This window comes from Lissotriton helveticus, chromosome 1_2 (assembly GCF_964261635.1).
Source record: "Lissotriton helveticus chromosome 1_2, aLisHel1.1, whole genome shotgun sequence".
Taxonomy (NCBI): Eukaryota; Metazoa; Chordata; class Amphibia; order Caudata; family Salamandridae; genus Lissotriton; species Lissotriton helveticus.
Genome location: NC_136058.1, coordinates 113,408,321 through 113,432,822, shown reverse-complemented (window position 1 = coordinate 113,432,822; position 24,502 = coordinate 113,408,321). Strand labels below are relative to the sequence as shown.

The following is a 24,502-nucleotide window of genomic DNA, read 5'->3' as shown; positions in this document are numbered from 1 at the left end:
ATTTAATGTTTGTTTTTATTTTGTTTAGTAATATAATTAAAATCTATGCTTTAATAAATGTTATATATTCTTTATGTATTGAATTTATATATGTCTGTTTATTTTTGATAGTTGTGATTTTTTATGTTGTAGTGTTTGTTTATTTATTTGATTGTTTTCAATTTTTAAATGTATTTATTTAGGTTTTAGTTTTATTAATTTTGTAATTTTCTTTTAGTGTTTGTTCTTAATGTTTGATATATGTTATTTGTTCCTATTATTGAAAAAAGTTGAATTTTACGTTTAAATGTTATTTTTTTGTACAGTTTATAAGTATTTTATCGATGTTTGTGTTGTTGATATTATGCATACCAATGTTTTGTTGTGATATGTTATTTTAATTTTGTCAATATTTTTGTTATTGAAAACATTTTTGAAAATATTTTTATTGATGTTTGTGTTATTCTAGTTTTGTGTATTGGGTGTCGATATTTTTGTATATGATATTAGTGACTCGATAATTTTGTAGATTGATATTATAGGAGTTGAAGTTGTGTCAGTGATCCGTGGTATGCCATCTGCCTTAATCATAGACTAGATACTACACTTATGCAACCTATATCACTTGTATTTCAATGTTTAGCCCTAAGGTCCCCAGTAACTAACTTTTTAGACAAACATCTGAAACCATCTTTTGCATGTTCACCTAATGAAGAAGTGCTTCAACCTCCCTGAATTTCCATTTACTGAAAGCATTATTGCTTAATTTTGTATACTACTATAGTTCTAAATATTTTCACTCTTTGAATATAATAATCAGATTACTCCTTTTTCATACCATGCACACCCCCTTCCCCTCCCCTAAACTGTATTATATGTATTATTCCTACATGTATTATCATTCTCAAATGTAATGCTTTATTCAATTGTATTTTGCTTCAGTTCCAATAAACTCACTTTAAAATAAAAAATAAAAAACATACTTCCACCAGGCGGAGGAAAGAAATCACAATTGCATTTAAACAATGCAGGTTCCTTGATAGCACTGTCAGTGTGTGATTTAATTTGGAGGGGCTCAGCAATGTATAGTTGATGTAAATATTAGTCGAGGTGTGTGTAGAACATTGGTGGTTGATCAAGAAATTGGACTTTCATGGCCCTTTGCAGTTTTTTTTCACATTTTACTTCCATGCAGTTAGCAGCCTGAAGAAATAATGCAGGCTAGAATTTGAACATGCATTACATGTTACAGGTCTAGAGTTTTGATAGCTAAGTTTTCTGTGATCTTATGCACATTGATTTATTTGGTGCTGACAAGGAAAATATGCATAATCCCCTTATTAACAAACCATGTGCTTGACTATTGTTCATATGAAAAAAGTAGCAGAAAAATAAAACTTGAGAAGACAGCTATACAATGCGGTAGCAACAGTTCAATATTCTTTCAGGGAAATTACAGCCCTCTAAATAATTTTCAGTGAACATATTTTCAAACAGTAATTACTATGGTTTCATTCCTTCTCTTGAGTTCCCATATTCTGTCTTCTCTAGAAGTTTGAGTTTTTTCTTTTTAAATAACATTGCCGGTGGGTAACGTCTGTTGCAGTCAACTCATAATATGTACTTACGGCTCTATAACATTAATCTATCCAACAAAATTATATCCTTCAAATTTACAGTAAAATACCTTGATAAAATGAGTGATCCATTTCTTAATTCTGATTAACATTACCTTGAATTTCTGTGTTTACTGCCATGTACAGAATAGCCCACCGCAGAGTAGTTGAAGTTGTTTCAGTGCCTGCAAAGAACAGATCCAAGGTGCACTGTGCCAAATTTTCCTCATCAAAAGTTGAGCTAGGATCACTCTTAAACTGTTTGGAGAAGATAGTATTTTTTATTGACTAAAACAACACTGTAATAATCATGCACTAGCAAAACTAATAGGTGTCCCCTGTGTAGCATGGTTGAAGAAGAAAAAAAGACAAAAGGTGCGACAATACAGTTTTGTCATTCATCACTCTTAAACTGTTTGGAGAAGATAGTGTTTTTTATTGACTAAAACAACAATGTAATAATCATGTACTAGCAAAACTAATAGGTCTCCCCTGTGTAGCATGGTTAAAGAAGAAAAAAAGACAAAAGGTGCAACAATACCGTCTTGTCATTTTGATGCCAGTGCAAGAGAGCACTTACAAAATAACCAGGCCTCTTTTGTTTCTTTACCAATCCTAAATGGATTAGTAAATTAAAAAATAAGTAGCATTAATATATTTTTCTTTTTAATCTTGCAATGAAGAAGTGTCCTGGGGAAGTAGGCAGAGGATGAAGCAAAATGGAGGGCAGAGTGAAGCAACATGGAGGGTGGGGAGAAGCACATGAGGAAGAACAACCGGCAAAGGAAGAAACATGCAGGTGAGAAAGAACAATATAGGGACAGGGAGAGCAATGAAGCACATGAGTGAGAAAAAGAAATACAAGCATAGGTGGGGAGAGAAAGGCGAGAGGGAGAAATGCGAGAACCAGGCGGCAGAGAAGCACACAGGTGACAAAAACACAAGCAAGGGAGGGAGCGACATGATGGAGGCAGCTGGAAAACATATTCACTCAAATGGAGTGCTTAAGCTAAAAGTCAGCTGTGGAGAATGCACACACACCCCTGTTCTTAACACTGAAAGACTCCAAATAATTAGCACATGTGACACCCTATTTATATCTCGGAATAGTACCATTTAAGTGTGGTCAAGCTTCAAGGAGCCAAACGATAACCTGAAGGCAGAGAATAGAGAATCCTCATGAATCTTCCAAGTTTATGTAGGAGCTCAGTCAACTTTCTCTACTGTGTCCATCTACTGACTGGGAACTATAAAGGCCACCTCATGAGACAAAAACAAGATTCTACACTGATCTCTGTCCTATGGCCATGTAAAAGGTCCGTTGCTCTGATGACTTTTCCCAGCATGTGCGTTAGCACTGCTTGTCCTTTGCATCATCTAGCTCACGCTGGTCCTAGGGATGTGAGTAGGTGAATTGAGCCAGTTTGGACAGCCACAATGCATGAGAAGATACCAACTGGTGCATCCAGTGGGTTGTACCTACCCTTGTCACTGAAATTAAGAAAAAAAGGAATGAGGAAATCACTGAAAAACCATTGAGGAGTGATTTGAGGTGAGTGTCATGCATCAGGCTGCAAATGCAGCTGGAGGATGGTGCTAATTGCACTTTGATCTGTATTGGAGCTATGAATGATGATGACGTGGAAGAAGAAGAGACATTGAACTCGTCACCACAGTCTAGGCTGCCACTTGCCATTAGATAAACATCACGTCTTACCAGTTACCACCTCCACTCTGAAAGTAGTTTGAATTCAGTCACATAAAAATATATAGTGTGCATCTAGTTTGACAAATGTGGGTCTTACCGGTGACTTAACAATATTCAGTTGGACTGGCACCATAAGTGCATGTAAGGAGCAGAGGCCACTGATGCTCAAAGTTACGAGAAAATGAGACCATTGTTTCTTATGTTCCAGAGCAGCACAACAGTCACATTCGTAAGACACAGAAAAGGAGAAGTTTCATATAGAAAGGGGACATTTAGTGCTAGACGAAACGAGAATTAAAAGCATGCTGACACAAGCAGCCTCTGCATGTGAAAAACACATACCATAGTGGCACCAAAATCAACAAAGTGCCTGAGTAGCACATCAATGGAGATGCTGTACACACCATAATAAAAGTGTAAAATCTACTTCCTATTTTGAGCACATTATTGTATTCATACTAAAGACACTAAGGCGTGTAGTTCTGTGATCTCCGTGTTGAGAAAGAGATGTCTACTCTGATAGGACATTGGCCAGGTGGCAGAGCACCATATGGTCAGAAACATAAATCCTGTGGTTTGATAAATATATAAAATAACCAGGTTGTAACCAGCAACAATCTCACACACCCAGGCAGCACTTACCAGAGCTAGGTATCTCACCCGTAGGTAGATTAACCAGGTGCACCGCTAAAAGACCTGGCCGAGTGCTGCTAATTGTGGTTTGGCAACAGTCAGAGGCATTAACAGAGTATGACTCACAGTGCCAATCGCTGGCATGTGCTCCTTTCATGTACGGAGACCTCAGGCACACCAGCCCCTGCTCCGTGCTTTGAGTCGGCACTGGAAGAATGGAGATTTGGGGGACAGCAGACCACAGGGAGGTCTGCCGCTGTGGTTTTTGGGGAAGTAGTGCAGTCAAGAAGACTGCACTGGGTTTTTGGGCCCAACATATATAGTCAGGCCATTTTGTGTGCCAGCCACAATTTTATCGTGGTAGCACGGTGGCTAGCACCTAGGGGCCGATTAGGATGGCGGACGGACAAGGTCCGTCCGCCATCCCGTTGTAGGAAGGGACCGTCCGCCACAGGGGTGGAGGTCCCGTGCATCGAATTAGGATGCACCCGCCACAGTGGCGGGTGCATCCCACATTTTTAACATTGTGGCGGGCGGTGCTGAAATTCCTGTCCGCCGCAATGCTAAAAATGCATGTTGTGCGTTTCAAAGCACAACATGACAGGTACCGCGCGTTGCCTGCCATGTTGTACTTTGAAACGCAGGGGGTACCATAGGTACCCCCATGTGCACCCACCCTTCCCCCTGGGGGCCCGCAACGGGCCCCCAAAGCAAAGACCGTATGACTTTCCATTGCCACCGTGGAAAGGCATAGATCCCCCGGCATCGTGATATGGTTGGCAGTGTCTCGCAGACACCGCCACCATATGAAAGCACTTTTTTCCGCCGGTCGCGAAGGCAACCAGCGGAAAAGCGGCGGACTTCCTTGCCGTCCGCCGCAGACTCCCCCGCCATCCTAATGTGGCGGGGAGTCATTTCTGTGAGAATGGCGGACGGATTGTCCCCGCCAGGCCGGAGGTGGCTACCGCCAGCCAGGCGGGGGCAATCCGTCCGCCATCCTAATCGGCACCTTAGTTAGGAGCTTTTTTGTCGAGTTATTAAAGGCTTTTGAACAGGTTTGACCAGGAAGGGGTTAACAATGTAATTTAGTAACAGTTTGTGTAGTCCTTTACGTATGCAGCATCTCACTCAATTCTGACCTGACTGATAGCAACTGTGGCTGGCGACAAGAAGGTGGACCAGGCCATGTGCCTTCTGGAGGAGGAAGGGCGTCTCAATCTGTTTAAAGAAGGGGCCCAGTGCAGCAGGGGTCGGCCACATTTTAAGGCTGCCGGTGGTGTGGCAGCTGCAGTAATGGCCTGTGCTCAGCGCAGGCCATGGAACCATAGCAGGTAAGTGGGAGGGGCTGCTTTTGTACAAGGAGAGCATCCTGGGCAAGGGAGGAGAACAGATGCGTCTGATCCTGGCAGTAAGCCGAGGGCATCGGCAAGCTCTGCCACACCCGGGCGCCGGGGATGTGATGCTCAGAAAGGGAGGAGCATCAGTTGCAAGGCCTCCCAGAGGGACACAGAGGCCTCGCAGGGGCCAAAAGATGACAAACAGTGCGAGGCCTCCCATAGTGAGAGGGAGGCCTCATTGAATAGGAAAAGAGGCTGGGCCACCGCTGATGGACACACTGCCTCCCGTAGAGAGAGAGTGAGGGTAGGGACCACAGGGGAGTTTATGGACTGAGCACAAGTCACAGGGCAGGCTGCAGGGAGGGAGAAGGGGGTTTGGAGGACAGAATTAAAGGGCTTTCTATTAGCAGGCTACAGGAACAACCCTAGCCTGAGGTCGATTTTAGGGCAGTGGGGGCAGGTGCAGCAGTGGAGGATCAACAAATACAGGGCCAAGATCCAGTGGTGGGAGAGGTGCAGGATATTGATTGGGGCAGGGACTTATGGCTGTAGAGGACCCTGGCAGGGGCCAGTGTCACCCTGTGCAAGGAACATATGGAGGGGCACGCTGGGACCCCTGGAGAGCCTAATGAGGAGCAAAAGGGGATACTGGGGAGGAGTGGGGGCAAGCCCCATCGGGTAGGGGAACTTGAGACCTCAGAATGGAGTGATGGGGATGAGCGGGTGGGTTTATAGAAGGGACATTCAGATCTGGAAGTGCAGCCAGCATTTGGTCGGTGAAGTCACGGGGGATGGCAGAAAGGGTAGAGAAGGGGTCGCAAGTTTGGGCCTCGGAGATCACAGACGCTGGGTCAGTGGGTCACCTTGGGTATCAGGGCTCTAGCATCCCCAGATGGCTGGGTGAGGGGGAGGGCTGAGGAGTCCATAGTTAACGGGTATACAGCGACCAGGATCACATTTCTTTTACAGGTCAGAGCACAGTATGACGGGCCGGAATCGGGAGAGGTACTTGCGGCTCAGCACCTCCAAGCAGAAGATAGATTGCGGCCCGTGCGGCTAGCAGGAACTCAACGTTGAACTTCAAGATCACGGGCACAGGAAGGTACAGCACGTTCCTGCAGGGCTACAGGCGGAAGGATTCGGGTCATACTCCGCCAGTCTTGATCATGGGACTATGCGTCCTGCATTGGTAGGAAGGTGGGGAGGGCAAGATACAGCTTCCCAGAAAGGCTGTCAGGTGATATTATTGCATTCGTGTGTGACCCCTCTCAGGATCTATTTGAGACCAGTGTGCGCAAGCAGTCAAGGGTACACTTTGCACAGTCATTGCTGGATTAAGAGGAAGAGAGTTCGGAAGAAGGGGAATTGCGGGAGGATAGAAAGTTACAATGGTTGGAGGAGGGTGAATTGGGGAGGGTCATTTGGTAATTCTGCACCATCTACACGGCTCCCCTTGCACATGTGGCCCACCAACACAACCTCAACATCATCTCCTACGCCGACGACACCCAGCTCATCCTCTCCCTCACCAAGGACCCGCACACCGCCAAAACGAACCTCCACGAGGGAATGAAGGCCGTCGCCGACTGGATGCAGAACAGCCGTCTGAAGCTAAACTCGGACAAGACGGAGGTTCTCATCCTCGGACCGACCCTCTCAGCCTGGGATGATTCCTGGTGGCCGACCACACTGGGAGCAGCACCGACACCCACCGACAATGCAAGCAACCTAGGATTCCTCCTCGACTCATCCCTCTCCATGTCTAAACAGGTCAACGCCGTCTCCTCCTCCTGCTACAATACCCTCTGCATGCTCCGCAGGATCTACAAGTGGATCCCGACCGAAACAAGAAGAACGGTGACACAGGCCCTCGTCAGCAGCAGACTGGACTACGGCAACGCTCTCTACGCAGGAATCCCAGCCATACACCTACGACGACTACAACGCATCCAAAATGCCACCGCCCGACTAATCGACAACGTTCCCCGCCGCAGCCACATCACCCCACCACCTGAGAGACCTACACTGGCTCCCCATCGACAAGAGGATCACCTTCAAGCTCCTCACCCACGCACACAAAGCACTCCACAACGCCGGACCAGCCTACCTGAACAGCAGACTCAACTTCTACACCCCGACCCGCTAGCTGCGCTTCGCCAGCCTCGCCCTCGCCAATGTCCCCCGCATCCAACGAACAACCTCCGGTGGCAGATCCTTCACCTACCTCGCCGCCAAGACCTGGAACACCCTCCCTACCCACCTACGGAAGACCCAAGACCTACCCGCCTTCATAAGACTCCTCAAGACCTGGCTCTTCGAGTAGTAGCGGCACCCCCTCCCCTCAGCGCCTTGGGACCCTCACGGGTACGTAGCGCGCTTTACAAGTACTCTGATTGATTGATTGATTGATTGGTGTGCAGAAAGGGAGAACAAAGGCATGAGAGAGAGGTTGACAGGCCAAGTGAGAAAGGGAGGAGAGGGAAGAAAAGCCATGAATGGGATGATGAGAAAGAGAGCGAGAGATCGGAGCAAACGGTGAGCAATACACAGAAACGGTCGGTTGGCAGTTAGTAAAAGGCAGGCACCGCATGACAAAAAGTGAGTGGGAGCCAACAAGAAAAGTCAGGGAAACTAGCAGCAGGGAAGGGCACAGGCAGAAAGACAGGTGTGCGGGATACGAATAAGCTAGAGCAATAGAAATAAACAGATAGCGGTGGGGGAGAGAGAGGTGAGGAGAGGTAGAGGCAAAGATAAACGTCATGTGTGCACCACACCAGGCTTGGCACTGGCAGCTTTATCTCCCACCTTCGCGCTGAAGTGGTAAGCTAACGTCCAGGTTATGTTACCTTTCATGTTAATTGTACTTGTGTGCAAGAGAGAGGAGTGAGAAGATCGACTGGGGGGGGTGTTGCGATGTGTTTCAAATAAAACCTGTTTATTTATGTCGCATTGGCGGATTGCAGGTCGTCAGTGCACTTTGCAAAGCTCTAGAAATATGTCTATTTTTATCCAAAAAAACTGGCACATATTGGCTTGTCTTGGAAAGGATGAAAGGCGGAGTCACAGCACCGGACTCTAAGCCTGTGAAGTGCAAGTTGCACACAGATCTTTGCAGAAGATGCCCTCCCAGCTGTTGTGTTTTTTAAATGTATTCAGCGAGGTTTGTTTCGTGTCAGAATGGCAGCCTTGCGGCTCACTTCAGAGGTTGAACAGCAGCCAACAAGACCAGGGCATGGCACGGGGGTAACTCAAACGAAATCTAAGAGTGGAGCAGCAGCGCCATGGCACGGAAAGGTAAACTGCTGCCAACTTGGCCCGTATGACCACTCTTTCTCCCGGCTACAGTGCAAGTGTTATTTATCAAAGGATGATGTGAGCCTTGCAAACAAAATCAAATAGGGGTTCCGGGCAGTGACGTCGACACATTTCATGCCTCCTCTTTGCACAGTACCTACATGTTGTATGTATCTCTGCTTTCATCTTGGCGCTATTGATTTCAGTCTTTTTTCGTTTTCGTTCTACTTCCCTCCATTGTTAATTTTTTTGATCAATTTTCCTAAAACAAACGTCAGGTTTTGTGTCTAGCACTGGCCCACAAGTAAGTAAATCTTTATTCGGTTTCAATTTACATAAAAACCCATAAAAGCATTTACACAATAGATTTCATCATTTAAGATACATTTTAACGAAGGTAAGACAGTTTTAATATATTTTCATTTAAAAGAGATACCCTTATTCTTTGATCCAAGTAATCAAACAATATCATATTAAAGATGTACTCTGTGTTTAAAAATACATTTTAAAAAGGTGCTCACAGTTTTACATATTAGTTCAGAGCTTAAAAATTGCAGCCACAACATGGCAGGACGACATTTTCTGAGACCTAAAATTCTCAACAAGGGAATTAACCATAGCTTACGGTGTGCGGAGTAATATTTGCAAAACAATACGGTGTGAATCGTTGACTGTTCAGATATTTCATCACACGGGCATACCGTTAAGCTTTCTTCCCAACTGTTTCTATTAGGGAAGGCTACACCCCTGTGGAAAATATTCAGCCTGAATCTTACCAACAAAAAGCGCTCAAAGTGAGACTCGACATAAGTTAAGTAAGGTTCCATTTCTAGTGTAGTCATGACTGCCAAGGAGTGTTGCACTGATGGTTTCTTAATCTCTAGGCTGGTACGTAACTCTTCCATGTGGCTCAACGCCCTTATTTTTAGCTCTTTCTTCGGGATTTCAATGATCGTTTCAGGGTTGGAGTAATATTCAACCATCCCTAAATCAGTGAGAAGATTTTTTACGTATCTTAGCCATTCTATTTTTTCCACATGGTCCAATTTCATACAATCTGCCATAATCTCTTTAGTAAGTGTATTTTTTGTTGACGTCCAAATACGGCGCCAAAGGAGTATGGGTTCGATCTTTGCCAGGTCCTCATTGTGGGGCATTCCCAGCTCAGCATGGCAAGCAAAAGTAGATACTCGTTTTGGGACCGCCAAAAGAAATCTCATAAAGGTATTCTCCGCTACCTGTAAGGCTTTTGTGTTTTTATGTCCCCACAGGCCCGCCCCGTGGCTGCGGCGGGGAACGTTGTCGATTAGTCGGGAATGGCATTTTGCTTTATAAATGCGGAGTAGTTCAACTGGAGGCCTTTTTCCTAATTTCTTTGTGAATGTTATAAGTGCCGCAATAGATCGCAAGAGTTGGTGTTTGTGGGCTTCTATGGCCGCTTTCCAGTTAAGCTTCTCATCCATCATAATCCCCAAGTAAGGGTATTGGGTGGTTGATTCTAGTTTTTCGTTGTCAAGGAAAATACTCTTCCCGTGTTTCTTTGTTTGACCTGCCACCATGACATAAGTCTTTTTTATATTGATGTGGAGATCTAGATTGCCCATGAATTTTGCATACCTATTCAGTGCTTTTTGTAGCTCTCGTGGGGTGCGTGCTAAAATCACCGCATCATCTGCGTATAGGAGCGCAGGCACCAGGCGGTCTTTCACTCGGGGCAAGTCCAGGCCCCCCTCAACATCTCTACCTCAAGACCATTAGTGTAGAGGGAGAAGAGAAAGGGGGCCAGCACACATCCCTGCCTGACACCGCGCTCCACTGTAAAGGACTCTGACAATTCACCCCGCACTCCAAAACGCACCCTAGACGAGGCATTGGAATATAGTTCTCTGAGAAAGGTTACAAGACCTGGATCTATTCCCATATCGGACAGGACTAACCACAGTTTTGCATGAGAGACGCAGTCAAAAGCTGCAGAGAGGTCGACATAGACCATGTACAGCTTTTCCCGCTTGGCCGACATGTACTTTCCCATCATCAGGGCCAGGTTCAGGGCTTGTTCCGTTGTCCCGAAACCCTCTCGGAAGCCAAACTGGATATCCGAGAGTGTCCCGGTATCGTCCTACTTTCCCCAGCGAATCCAGGAGTGAGATTGGGCGATAGCAGGACACCTCCTCTCTGTTTCCCTTCTTAAAAATGGGTACCAAAATTGATTGGGTCCAGGAAGTGAGCAGTCCACACTTCATTGTGGCGTCGAACACCCTTTTTATAATTGGGGCCCACAGATCTAATTTAAATTTAAAAAAGTCAACTGGCACCCCGTCCGGACCAGGGGCTTTTCCACCTTTACTCGCTTTAACTGCGTTTATCACCTCATAGAGTTCTGCTTCCAATGCAATTGGAAATGGATTACCCTGAATTTCCCTGTTATTTCCCTCTGTTAAAACTGCTTCTGGAGGTTTACCAAAAATTTTTGAAAAATGGTTTACCCAGGTTGGTCCCTCGATCGCAACTTCTACTTTTGGGTGGTCCTTTGTATCTGCCAAAAAGGGTGCTTTTACCACCTTCCAGAATAGTTCGCTATTTCTACTTAGTGAGCTCTCATGGAGTTGATTCCATAAGGCTTTCTTTAATTCCTCTTTTCTCACTTTACACGCCAACCTATATGCTTTTCTCAGGGTCCTAACCTCCTCTTGATCTCTGGTGGTTTTTGTTAAAGCTCTTTTTAAAGTTTTATGGGCTACTGAGCAGCCGTGGCTAAACCATCCTTTTTTTCGTGCCATATTCCCTTTTTGCTTTATTGTCAGGCATTCATTTACCTTTTCCAGAATCGTCTTAAAACGGACTAGAAGTTCCTCTTCTTTTACGTCAGTGTCTAAACACTTCAGTATAGCCGGGTATGCCGCAGTTACTACCTTTTTTGTTAATTCATCAGGATCTATCTTCCCCCAACCTAAAGTGTAGCCGTTATTTTTCTTTAGGTGTATGTTATTCTGGGCAAGGGTGACCATTAAGGTTTGTGCTAATAGTTGGCCCTGATCTATAATTAGGTCAAAGGCTAAAGCGGCATGATCACTTAATGTATTTGTTGTTACTCTAAAACTCTTCGTCTTATTTACAAGGGTCGCTGTGGTCAGAATGTAATCAATTGTTGATTCACTACCCCTTCCAAGGTAGGTGGGGTCTAGTTTTCCACAGAGGGGTTTTATTTCATTGCGTATTACCAAGTCCAGACTGGATAAAGTTTCATTTAAAAAATCACCCACCACTGAATGGCTAAAGTGCGTTATTTGCTCGTCTGTTTCGTAACCCATACCACAGATATTACTATTATTCCTTTCACAGGGGTGGTGATTAAAATCACCACCCCACACAATACTTGGGGGTTCTGGACCTTGTGTTTGTCTTATCCCTATAAGGAGTTTCTTGCGGAGGACCCTGAGTGTTTTTACTCTCTCGCTTTCTACTAAGTTGTCATACATATTTACGAGGAGAAAGACCCGCTTTCTCTGGAAAGACAGTTTCAAGATCTGATAATTGGATTCTAGGCTGAGTACGGTAATTTCTAACCCTGGTACCGTATTCGCTATAAAAGTTGTCAATCCGCCCTTTGCCCTACCATGGGTGCTTGCAATGCCTGGGGAAAAATACTTTTTATACCCCGTCAGATGCATTTCTGTAGTAAGCCAGGTTTCCTGGAGGGCTAACACTTGATAGTCTTTAGCAAACTCTGAGAGACTGCCATTCATAATTTTTACACGGAGTCCCGCAATATTCCAGAACATAATTTGCATTTTTAGTGCTTTCCTACCAGGGTCAGATCTTTCATTCATACAACTATCATTGTTTAAGGCAGGTGTCCCCAAAACCAAGTGTCGTCCCTCATTTGTTAGAGCAGATGTGGTACTAGTTGTATTCGCCAGGATAGGATTTCCCCCCCCCCCCCCCTCGGGTATCATGTTCGATCGAGCCAGCTGATTTTCACCTTCTAACTTAAATCTTTCTGGGGGATCTTTAAGAATGGTGTCACCCTGCAGACTGACGGATTCCGCCAGAGTGAAGTTTACTAGGGAAGGTCGTCTACTGTCGAGTCAATCTACTTCCTCCAGCCCAAACAGCGTTGAGAAAGGATTAAAAGTGGGTATGTTGAATTCTGGGAATGATTGGTAGTTATTATTCTGATTCCCCCACTGTGGCTGTGAATATACTGGTTGATGAGATTGATAAGAAAAAAATTTCTGGAAAGGTTGATAGCCTACTTCTCTCGGGTTTGGACAATATCTTTTCATTGGGTTATGTTTTAGATTTGTCATGAATTCTCGTGGATAGAAATAGCTACATAATGTGTAGAAATATTATCTCCCCCTATGTACTCAAACCAATCACCAATGCACCTCACCGCTCTATGGTCCTTGAAGTTTATTATTATGACATCCCCCCTCTTGTCTTTTGGTCTTGATCCCACCCAGGCAGCACGCCTTAGTGTTAAAATTTCCCCGTTTACATGTGCAGGAAGAGGTCTATTTTGCTTCAGCCAATAGATAGTTTTGTTTTTTAAGGCATGGTAGTTCTCTCTAACCCCCTCTGCTAATTCAGGAACCCCAGTCATAATGATTGTGTATGGGGCTGATTCCGGGGGTAAATCACTATCCTAGGTGTTGGTCTTTTTGGGCGCTGAATTTGCTGTTCTCCCTTCTCCCTATCTGGTTTATGTCTCATGGGTGGGTCGGTCTTCACAGGGGGGGGATTTGTTTCTGCTTGGTTGTTCTCTGCAGCCTTTTTCCCCCTGTCAATTTCAGTAGTTCCGTATTTTACTTGAATATTTACAGGTAACTTTGTTTTTTCTTTATTAGTTATTTCTTTTGAGGATTTTGCTAATGCTTTTTTCCCCTGGGTAATGCCGAATTTTGGGGGTACGCCGCTAGTAGATGGTTGTTCTGGTAGTGGGACAGTGGGGACAATAGAATTTATCATAGAATTTTTAGGCTGTGATGTTAACAATTTCGTTAAAGTCAAGGTGTTCCCTTCTATTTGCTTACCCAACTTATCTAGATGTGTGCTTATTAATCTCGTTCTCTCTAGGAGAGGGAGCAAAAGTGACTTCACTATAACCTCTATTTTTGGGAGGAGCTCACTATCCAGATTTTTATCAGGAAGTGACCCTGTTATGTTATTCATTGTGGGTGGGTGATTGGACCTGGGAGACCGTGTAAGTGGGGGAGTTGAATCCAAGGTGATGAACGTGCTTGGAGACGAGAGAGAAACTCGTCTCTTTCTTTTTTTTGGCTGGTTTTCTGCTTGTTCTAAGATAGCCGGGGAAGAAACAGATAGTTTGGGCGAGCTGGATAATCTCGATAAATTGGATAGATTGGGGCTGACTTGAAGATTAGAGGGGGATGTCACAAAATAGCTGTTAGTCCTATTATTTTCCTCGTTGTTTTGCTCATCCCCCACAGCCCCTAGGAGGGAGAGAGAAGTGATGTTAGTGGGGGTGGGGGGGGCGGTAACACTCAGGGAATCTAAGGCTATCACGTCAGGTGAACGTGCTTTCCCAATCAGACCTAGGGAGGAGCGCTTACCAGTTAGTAAGTCCATCGATAAGCGTCTTTCTGTGTCTGCAATTTCTTTTTCTAGGACAATAGTTACCCGTTTAAAAAATTGATCTATTGTGCCTGTTACTGCCCCCTTCGATGTATGAACAGTTATGTTCCTTGTTTTTCCAGTATCTGAAGACATGGTTATGCAGGGATAACAACTTCAATATGTAGCCACAGTTAAAGGCGAACAGTAACAATGTCTTATAGTTCGTCGCTCTTTACCCGCTTTTCAACAGATGGTAGTGGGAATAGGTCTCTTGCCGGGAAACAAATGTTAGGGGGCTGGCCCGTCCCGTCCTATATCGACCTTTGACGGCCTTAGACGGCCCGCCCTTTGCCCAGGCTTCACCCCAGGCTATGTCCCGCGCGCGTCCCGCGATGCGCGTTACCAATTCTGCTTTTGTAAGAGGGGGCGCGGCTCGGCCGGGAAGAGGAACCAGCTGGAGATCTTATAGAGAATGCTGGTCCTCGCAGTCCCGGTCTCCGCACCTCTCGCCTCTACAGCCACGCTGGTCCGGTTCTCTTGGCAGCAACTACAGGGTCCACAAAAGGCAGGGACCTCCACGGGCTCCGAGGATTGATAGGCAAGTCTTCACAGGTTAACTCCAAACTCGAGCGGCTCCCGCGAAGCGGGGGTCGCGAGTGGTAATATGGCAATGAGCAGGGGGTGTGGCGCTGAGAGGGGGCGCGGCTCGGCCGGGAAGAGGAACCAGCTGGAGATCTTACAGAGAATGCTGGTCCTCGCAGTCCCGGTCTCCGCACCTCTCGCCTCTACAGCCACGCTGGTCCGGTTCTCTTGGCAGCAACTACAGGGTCCACAAAAGGCAGGGACCTCCTCGGGCTTCGAGGATTGATAGGCAAGTCTTCACAGGTTAACTACAAACTCGAGCGGCCCCCGCGAAGCGGGGGCTGCGAGAGGTAATATGGCAATGAGCAGGGGGTGTGGCGCTGAGAGGGGGCGCGGCTCGGCCGGGAAGAGGAACCAGCTGGAGATCTTACAGAGAATGCTGGTCCTCGCAGTCCCGGTCTCCGCACCTCTCACCTCTACAGCCACGCTGGTCCTGTTCTCTTGGCAGCAACCACAGGGTCCACAAAAGGCAGGGACCTCCACGGGCTCCGAGGATTGATAGGCAAGTCTTCACAGGTTAACTCCAAACTTGAGCGGCTCCCGCGAAGCGGGGGCCGCGAGAGGTAATATGGCAATGAGCAGGGGGTGTGGCGCTGAGAGGGGGCGCGGCTCGGCCGGGAAGAGGAACCAGCTGGAGATCTTACAGAGAATGCTGGTCCTCGCAGTCCCGGTCTCCGCACCTCTCGCCTCTACAGCCACGCTGGTCCGGTTCTCTTGGCAGCAACTACAGGGTCCACAAAAGGCAGGGACCTCCACGGGCTCCGAGGATTGATAGGCAAGTCTTCACAAGTTAACTCCAAACTCGAGCGGCTCCCGCGAAGCGGGGGCCACGAGAGGTAATATGGCAATGAGCAGGGGGTGTGGCGCTGAGAAGGGGAGCGGCTCGGCCGGGAAGAGGAACCAGCTGGAGATCTTACAGAGAATGCTGGTCCTCGCAGTCCCGGTCTCCGCACCTCTCGCCTCTACAGCCACGCTGGTCCGGTTCTCTTGGCAGCAACTACAGGGTCCACAAAAGGCAGGGACCTCCACGGGCTCCGAGGATTGATAGGCAAGTCTTCACAGGTTAACTCCAAACTCGAGCGGCTCCCGCGAAGCGGGGGCCGCGAGAGGTAATATGGCAATGAGCAGGGGGTGTGGCGCTGAGAGGGGGCGCGGCTCGGCCGGGAAGAGGAACCAGCTGGAGATCTTACAGAGAATGCTGGTCCTCGCAGTCCCGGTCTCCGCACCTCTAGCCTCTACAGCCACGCTGGTCCGGTTCTCTTGGCAGCAACTACAGGGTCCACAAAAGGCAGGGACCTCCACGGGCTCCGAGGATTGATAGGCAAGTCTTCACAGGTTAACTCCAAACTCGAGCGGCTCCCGCGAAGCGGGGGCCGCGAGAGGTAATCTGGCAATGAGCAGGGGTGTGGCACTGAGAGGGGGCGCGGCTCGGCCGGGAAGAGGAACCAGCTGGAGATCTTACAGAGAATGCTGGTCCTCGCAGTCCCGGTCTCCGCACCTCTCGCCTCTACAGCCACGCTGGTCCGGTTCTCTTGGCAGCAACTACAGGGTCCACAAAAGGCAGGGACCTCCACGGGCTCCGAGGATTGATAGGCAAGTCTTCACAGGTTAACTCCAAACTCGGGGGCGTGGCTTGACTGCCGAGCGGAATGGCTGCCTGAAAGCGCAGCTCCGCCGATCGAGTGAATAAATCCGCCATCTATCCGTTCTAAACCGACTCTGGGGCTCGGGTCTAGGGTCCCGGGCACGGGCGGAGCGACCCCGCTACATCCGTGAGAGACTGCCGGAGCTGCGCCCGGCATATCGGTGTGACTCACCTCCCTGGTCTGCCGGCGCTGAGAGGCCTGCGGCAGCGTGTGAAGCCGGGGACTTGCACTAGAGCTGACCGGCCGGAAGTGGCTAGAGGCCCGGCGCCGCACCTGTTGAATACGCCGCTGGGGCCGGCGGCTGAGGGCCCGGCTGCGCCCTCTGATTGTCGGCGACTGGAGGCGGCGACAACTACACACGCCTTCGCCCTGGACGCTGGTGAGAGGGCGCCTAACAGTAAAAGAGGTGCCGGTCGGCGCCGAGAGTGGTGCGGGCTGCGAGGCCGAGATGCAGAACAAGGCAGAGACGCATCGGCAGCGGTGAGGAGCTGGTGGGATACCCGGTGAGCATACTCCCGCTGGGCAGACTGGGACTCTGATACACGTGGCGCCCTTACACCCCTTCTCTTTGTGGACATAATTGTGGGGCGCAAGTTGAGGGTGAAGGAGTGCGAACCGCCATTTTGTCCTGGTGTGTGGGCCCTGGCATCGCGGCAATAGACGTGGGCGCCGTCAGTGAGTCACTGCCTATGGTTTACCTACGTGTGGGCTACTATTGTACTGCATCGACATATGAACTGAAGAGACTTGTGATTGCCCATGCAGTTAAGGGACCTTGCACGCAGCGTGAGCAACTGTCTTGATGTTAAACATTTGAAAAAATAGCGTGTGCACACCTTCCCTTTTTAATACTTTCTCCGTTTCATCTTTTTTTAAACCTTTTGATGGTTGCGTGCAAAGCAGAACTGTGTTCGTCCCAACACAGTAATCTAACAATAGAGAAGAACCGAGTTCGCTGTTTGCGTCCCCGTCTGCTGCACTGCTTGTCAAATCAGGAAACATTCCTCATGCATAAAGTTTTATTCTTTGCCAAAGTTCCACAATATAATCAATAGTATTCACTAATTATTGTCGTTCTCATATTCCAAATGTGCTTCAAAAGTAGATCACTCCGGATAGTCCTTGAAATGTTTTATTTAGCATTTTCAAATGTCTAATGTTGCCATGTCTATGTAAAAGCCTCGGCAACATTAGACATTTGAAAATGCTAAATAAAACATTTCAAGGACTATCTGGCTGTCTCCGGAGTGATCAACTTTGGCAAAGAATAAAACTTTATGCATGAGGAATGTTTCCTGATTTGACAAGCAGTGCAGCAGACGGGGACGCAAACAGCGAACTCGGTTCTTCTCAACTGTCTTGATGTGCCATCGGCTGCCATATCTGCCGACCAGTGCCGCTGACTTTGGGGCCGAGCCACGTTGCTGAGGGCTGGCCCTGGCGCGTGCCACACTAGGCTCGCAAGCGGACGCCGCTGTACATACAGTCGCCTGGACTGAACGACATCGAGGGTGGAAGGGGGCTCCCCGCTGGACCTAGCGGAGCGCGACACGACCAGACGTCGCCATGGGCAAACCAGACACGCGGCAGCCCAAAATAATGTTCGACAAAACGACCAAGAAACCGCCGAACCAGGAACCACCGGATCAGGAGCCTTCAGGGGCGGCCCAGCCTGTACTACCGGCAGACGACATCAAGGCAATGTTTCAGGATTTAAAATCGAGTCTGCAAGGCATAGATGGTAAAATGGACGCACTGGCTGCACGGATGGACGGCATGTCAAGGAGAATGGACAAGCAAGAGGGTGTAGTCAGGTGCTGGAAACACGTGTGACGGAAACGGAGGAATGCCAATCGGACCTTGACAAGAAACTACGGGGAATGGACAAAGTGCTCTCCCTAATCCAATTGAAGAACGAAGATTTGGAAGCGAGGTCCAGAAGAAATAACGTGCGCATCACGGGAGTGGCAGAATCGACAGATATTGCGAATATGGAACGCTATGTTGAGCAGATGATGAAGGACCTGTTTGGGGAGAATCTCTCCCCCATGTTTCTGGTGGAAAGGGCGCACCGCACATTAGGTCCGGTGCACAAGCCTGGAGCTTCACCTAGAACAATCCTTGCCCGCGTGCTGAATTATAGGGACAGGGACACAATACTGCGACTGGCACGAAATATGGTGGATTTGCAGTACAAGGGGAATCATATTGCTATGTATCCAGATTTCACACTTCAGGTGCAAACTGCACGGCGGGAATTTTTGCCCGCTAAAAAAGTGTTCCAGCAAACCGGCACAAAATACTCTTTGATTTACCCGGCAAAACTGAGGGTACAGGGACCGGGTAAACCCACCTTCTTCACGGACGCAAAGGCAGCATTGAAATTCGCCAAACAGCTTGCTAAAGACCAGAAGGGACAGTCGGAGGCCGGACACCAAGGGGACACTGACCAGCTAAGTGATATTGAATAATGTCCTATATTGTTGGGTGCGACGCCGCTGGGGCCTGTATCTTAAGGGAGGGAAGGTGTAGCACTGCAACGTGACCTGATGGGGCGCTCACTGCTTAACTGAGAATGTATCGTACCTATTGTTGCATACTCCAGACAGCTCCTATTAGATTATTGGTGCTTCGCTTGGTTCGGGGGCCGGAGGGCCCTGCAGCGCACGGAGTCGGGCTGCGCTCGATCGCCCTGTCAAAAGTACAGGGTTAGAAGGCACACACCTGCGCACCCCGAGGGATGTCTCCCACTTCCTGTTTCGACCATCTAATACTGTTGTTATTTGGTTTTGTTGGGCTGGTACAGGGGGGGATGAATGCACGACCTAATTGGGGGGTTGGAGCGGGTGGGGAGGGTGGATTGGGGTTTGGTTCTGCTATGTTGGTTCTATTAACCTATGAAAAATCTGTGTTGCATATGTCACTGAAGATCTCCTGTATAGTGGTCACTGGCACTAATGTGAGGAACTGGGGATGGAGCCTGACACGCCCGTGTTTCCGATTGTCCATAAGGTTGAGGCTTCAAAGCTGCAGTAACATTGTCTCAAACACTATGCAAATCCGCTTGCCCATTCATGTTTTAGTATCGTGATGGCCACTGGAAAAGGCTTAGTGACTGGAACGCCCAATAGCTCGACTGGACACGCCGAGTTGACGTCCATAACATGCTTATCTTGGAATGTGAGAGGTATGAATGACAGGAGGAAGGCGAGATTGGTACATGCCTATTTGTCGAGGAAACATGTAGATATTTGCATGCTGCAGGAAACACATCTAAATACCACAGATGCCCCGCAACTCAAACACGCCAGATGGGGAGAAGTGATACATGCCCCATACTCGAATTATGCAAGGGGGGTGGCGGTCTTGGTCCTAAGGGGCCTACACTGGGTGACACAATGAGTGCTGAAAGATGGAGAAGGGAGGTACACATTGATTCTGGGAGTGCTGTGCGGAATCCAGTTGCTGCTGGTGAATGTTTATGGCCCGAATGATGACAATCCTGATTTTTATGAGAAACTATGGGAGAAGATGCGTCCATTTAGCGATGCTGCGATCCTGTGGGAGGGTGATTTCAATGTAGTGCTGTCTGACGTATTAGATCGACAGGGCGCTGCCCGCGAACACCACCCGAGGGCGGCTGAGGCACTGGGAGGCATTATCATGGAGGCATCCCTGGTGGACTCCTGGAGACAACTGAAGCCCCACGCGCGGGCGGGTACTTGCATGACGGCTCATAGGGCCACGTGGTCGAGACTGGATTACTGGCTGCTATCCAGGGACCTACATGCCACGGTTTTGACGGCAGTGCACTTACCGAGATCGCTATCGGACCATGCGCCCGTGGGTGTGACACTGGCCACCCCCGCTCAGTACGCACAACCATTCAGCTGGCGATTCCTGTCACAGGCCTTACTAGACCAGGTGTTTAAAGAAGAACTAAGAGAGAAACTGGAAGAATTCTTTGAGTTAAACGAAGGGACTGTGGACTCGCCTGGCACGCTTTGGGAAGCCTGCAAGGTGGTGACTAGGGGACACTGTATGGCTCTAAAAACGGGAGTACTCAGGTCCATCAGGAACACATTGGACACACTAGAGAGGGAGTTGGCGGCTCTAGAGGCTGCGATTACTGGGTGGCCCACTGCTAGTAACAGGGCGGCATTCAGGACCAAACTCACGCAGTATCAGGAGGAAGCTGAGAGGGAGGTGAAATACTTGCATAAATATGCTCAGGCCCGGAGATATGGGGAGGGGGACCGTCCTGGGAGGACGCTGGCCGCTATGCTTCGTAAGCCCAGGGGTGCGGAATATATTTTGGAACTCGTCACTGAAACTGGCGAGTCTGTCAGGACTCCGGATGATATCTTGCACACTATGACCACCTATTACGAGAACTTATACACCTCCAAAATACAACCGAAAGATGAGGTGATAACGGAGTACCTAGACACAATTGCACTGGCTTGGTTCAACAACGGTGCACGTGAATATATGGACTTGCCATTAACACAGGATGACATACGAATGACAATAGCCGGCATGCCTTCCGGTAAGGCGTCGGGACCCGATGGTTTCACGGCGTCATTCTATAAAGAGTACGCTGACATCATTGTCCCCAGGTTGCATAGGATGTACATGGAAGCGATTGACACTGGGTGCCTTCCCCCGTCGCTGCGAGAGGCCATGATAATAACGCTCCTAAAGCCAAATAAGGACCCCACGAGTCCGGATTCCTATAGGCCACTCTCACTGATAAATCTAGATGCCAAAATTTATGCTAAACTACTGGCGGAATGGCTGACACCTATGCTGCCCCAGATAGCGCTATCTGATCAGTCGGGATTTGTGGCAGGTAGATCTACCTCGCACAACTTACGCACATTATTTGGACTACTCCATTACCTAGACCCCAAAGTCCAGGCAACTGCTGCCTTGTTAGATGCCACCAAGGCATTTGACTCCCTCGAATGGAAATTCCTACAAGCTCTGTTCACCAGAATGGGATTCAGTAAACTATTTATTCAGAAAATATGCATCCTCTACAACTGTCCTATGGCACGAGTAAAAGTCAATGGAAAGATCTCGCAGCCTATAAATATCACTAGAGGGACCAGGCAGGGCTGCCCATTGTCGCCGTTACTGTTCGCCATTGCCACAGAACCGCTCGCGGCGAGACTCAGACAACACCACACCCAGCGAAGTATAGGCTTCACCTCCTGAGGATTATTGGTGTCCTTATATGCAGATGACATGACGATCTTTATGCAAAACCCGGCCGAAAATTTTGACCCCCTCATGAGGGAACTAGTGCGATATGGTGGCCTGACTGGCATTACCATAAATTGGACTAAGTCCTCGATGCTTCCGTTGACGGACGGAACGGCGGAATGCTCTACCGAATTCCCCATTACCTGGGTAGCGGAGGAGGTAACATACTTGGGTGTCCACATTAGCCGCTCGATTCAAGAATTATGGCTACTGAATTATGGCACGGCAGTAGACTGGCTAGAGACCAAGGTGAGGAAATGGGTCACCTTACCGTTGTCAATGACGGGCCGCATAGCCATAACCAAAATGGTTGTACTGCCCAAATTCCTATACTTATTTGCAAACATACCCCTGCCACTAACCTTATCCTTCTTCAAACGCGTGCGATCTGCGCTTTTGGATCTGGTATGGGCGGGAAAACAGCCGAGAGTACAGTGGAAGGTATTGACGCTACCTTTTCGACAAGGTGGACTGGCGGCCCCGGACATTGAGCTATATGCGTATTGCGCTCAGGCCCAATACCTGCACTTCTGGCAACACCCGATCCCATATCAACCACATGTGGCGATTGAAAAGGAAGTTTCGGCACCCACTCCTTTGAACACAACGGTCTACCAAAATTATAAACGTACATCGGAAGATGTGAACACCGTGGAGACAGTTAGATGGGCGTGGCAAAACATAGCAAAACGGGCGAACGTCACTGAACTATACGCGCCGTCTATGCCACTGGGCGGTAACCCGTTACTGGGCCCTTTGCAGGATGCGGCGATAACCGAAAGGGCGCGCAAGTGCGGACTTCTGGTCGCGAGTGACCTATACCCGGACGACACATTTGTGGAACTGGGTGACATCTGTGTTTCGGACACGCCTACAGCATCTGAGTTGCTACTCTATTATCAACTTAGAGCGGCATGCAAGGCGCGTTACCCAACGTTCCCAGTGGCGCCGCCATCGCTCTCAGCACTGGAAGAGGTGCTAGTGAACAAATCCCCGAACAAACTGATTACCAGGATCTATAGGACAACACAGAACACGGCGCCATGGACGCGACCCGGTTCAAAAACGCAGTGGGAAACAGAGATGGGACTGAGCATAACAGATAACCAATGGACGTTCTGCTGCAGCCAATTGGAAAATCTATCGCCCAATTACAGGCTGAGACTAATACACTTTAATTTTCTGCACAGAACTTATCGCACGCCAGCGCAGCTCTTCAAAATGGGGTTGTTAGCTGAGTCCCGATGTTGGCGCTGTGGTGCTATAGATGCAACCTTCTTTCACATCACGTGGACTGGGTAGAGGTGTTCACGAAACTGGGACAAATATTAGAAGAACAGTTGCCTCCTGATCCACTGGTGGCTCTGCTGGGATTGGTGGCCGCTATACCCCGAGCCTCACGGAAATTGGCCGCTATGTTGCTCCTCTTGGCAAAGAGGCAGATTGCACTACATTGGAAACAAGGGGCAGCTCCAGGGGTGAAGGACTGGATTAACTCTGCCCTATATTGTCGTGATCAATTAACTACATATGGGGAACTCCTACCGATGAGATCTAGGCCTACTGATATTTGGCAATCCTTGACGGCCTGGTTGACTGTTGAGGACGAGGAGGGGTAGATTAAGCATGGGCGCAAAATCTGTTCCGCTCGCGGATTTTTCGGATTTTCGGCAAATCCGCAATCCGCGAACTCTCGCGGATGTGGCGAACATACGCAAATCCGCGCGCAGCGGATTTTTTGCTTGTGTTCGCACTGCTCGCGGCCGCGGCGCGGGCAGCAACAATCTCGCACTCGCGAAATTACAAAAATTACAATTGGGGAGGGGTGAAGGAAGTGACCCAGTCTCCAACTTCCTGTTCCTGTCCAGCAAGCTCCTCCCATTGCTTAGTCCATTTCCTGGCCACTTTGAATTCGATCTTGACTGGGAAGGATTACTTTTTGTGGATGCTGCTGGAGATTTGGCTTTGAGGCTTCTTGGATTACTTTTGGATTCGAAATTTGTTTTCACAAGTAAGTTGATAAGTTGATGTTGTTTGTTTGTGGTGATTTTTGTGTGTGTTTTTCGACTTTCTGGGGTGGGGTTGGGGGCTGGCTATGTTGGTGGGAGGCCATTTTGAGGCATGATCCTGCAGGTCCTGGCCATGTGGATGGGGTCAAGCGGCCATTTTGAAGTCAGGCAGTGTGCTTTGTGCCCTAGGGGGGCTACCCAGTCTGCACTGATTTTTTTCATTATGCCCAGGCGAAAATCGGATTTTTAAAAAAAATTTGCCTGTGTTCGCACTGCTCGCGTCCCGCGCAGCAACAATCTCGCACTCGCGAAATTGTAAAAATTACAATTCTGCACATGAGTTGAAAACTACCAGGCTTAGTTATGGGTGCATGCATGATACAACTGTTTTGTTGAATTTTAACATGATTCTGGCCAGGGCATGGATGGCATTGGATTGTGGTGATATTTGTATGTTTTACGACTTTTTGGGGTGGTGTTGGGGGCTTGCTATGTGGGTGGGGGCCATTTTATTGCCTGGTCCCCTGTGGGTGGGGGTCTAGAGGCCATTTTTAAGGCAGTTTGTGTGCTTTATGCCATAGGCCTGTACCCAGTGTGCTGTGATTTTATCATGCCCAGGGGGCCCAGAATCGGTCTGTTCGCGGATTTAGCTGGTTTTTCGCCACGTTCGCGTCGTGAAGCAACAACCTCGCACTCGCGAAATTGCAAAAATTGCAATTCTGCACCAGAAAACCACCAGCAGGCAGCATAAACCTTCTGAAACTTGATGGATGGCATTGGATTGTGGTGA

General features: G+C 48.3%; 1 protein-coding gene across 1 annotated transcript in view; it reads right to left on the bottom strand.

Annotated features, from left to right (window-relative positions):
- LOC144798746 (cytochrome P450 2J2-like) overlaps positions 1–24,502 on the bottom strand; it is a 380,876-nt gene that overhangs the window by 116,536 nt on the left and 239,838 nt on the right. Inside the window, exon 6 of the mRNA XM_078669768.1 lies at positions 1,712–1,853. Coding sequence (XP_078525894.1) covers positions 1,712–1,853 — 142 coding nt within the window. The remainder of the gene's footprint in view (positions 1–1,711; positions 1,854–24,502) is intronic.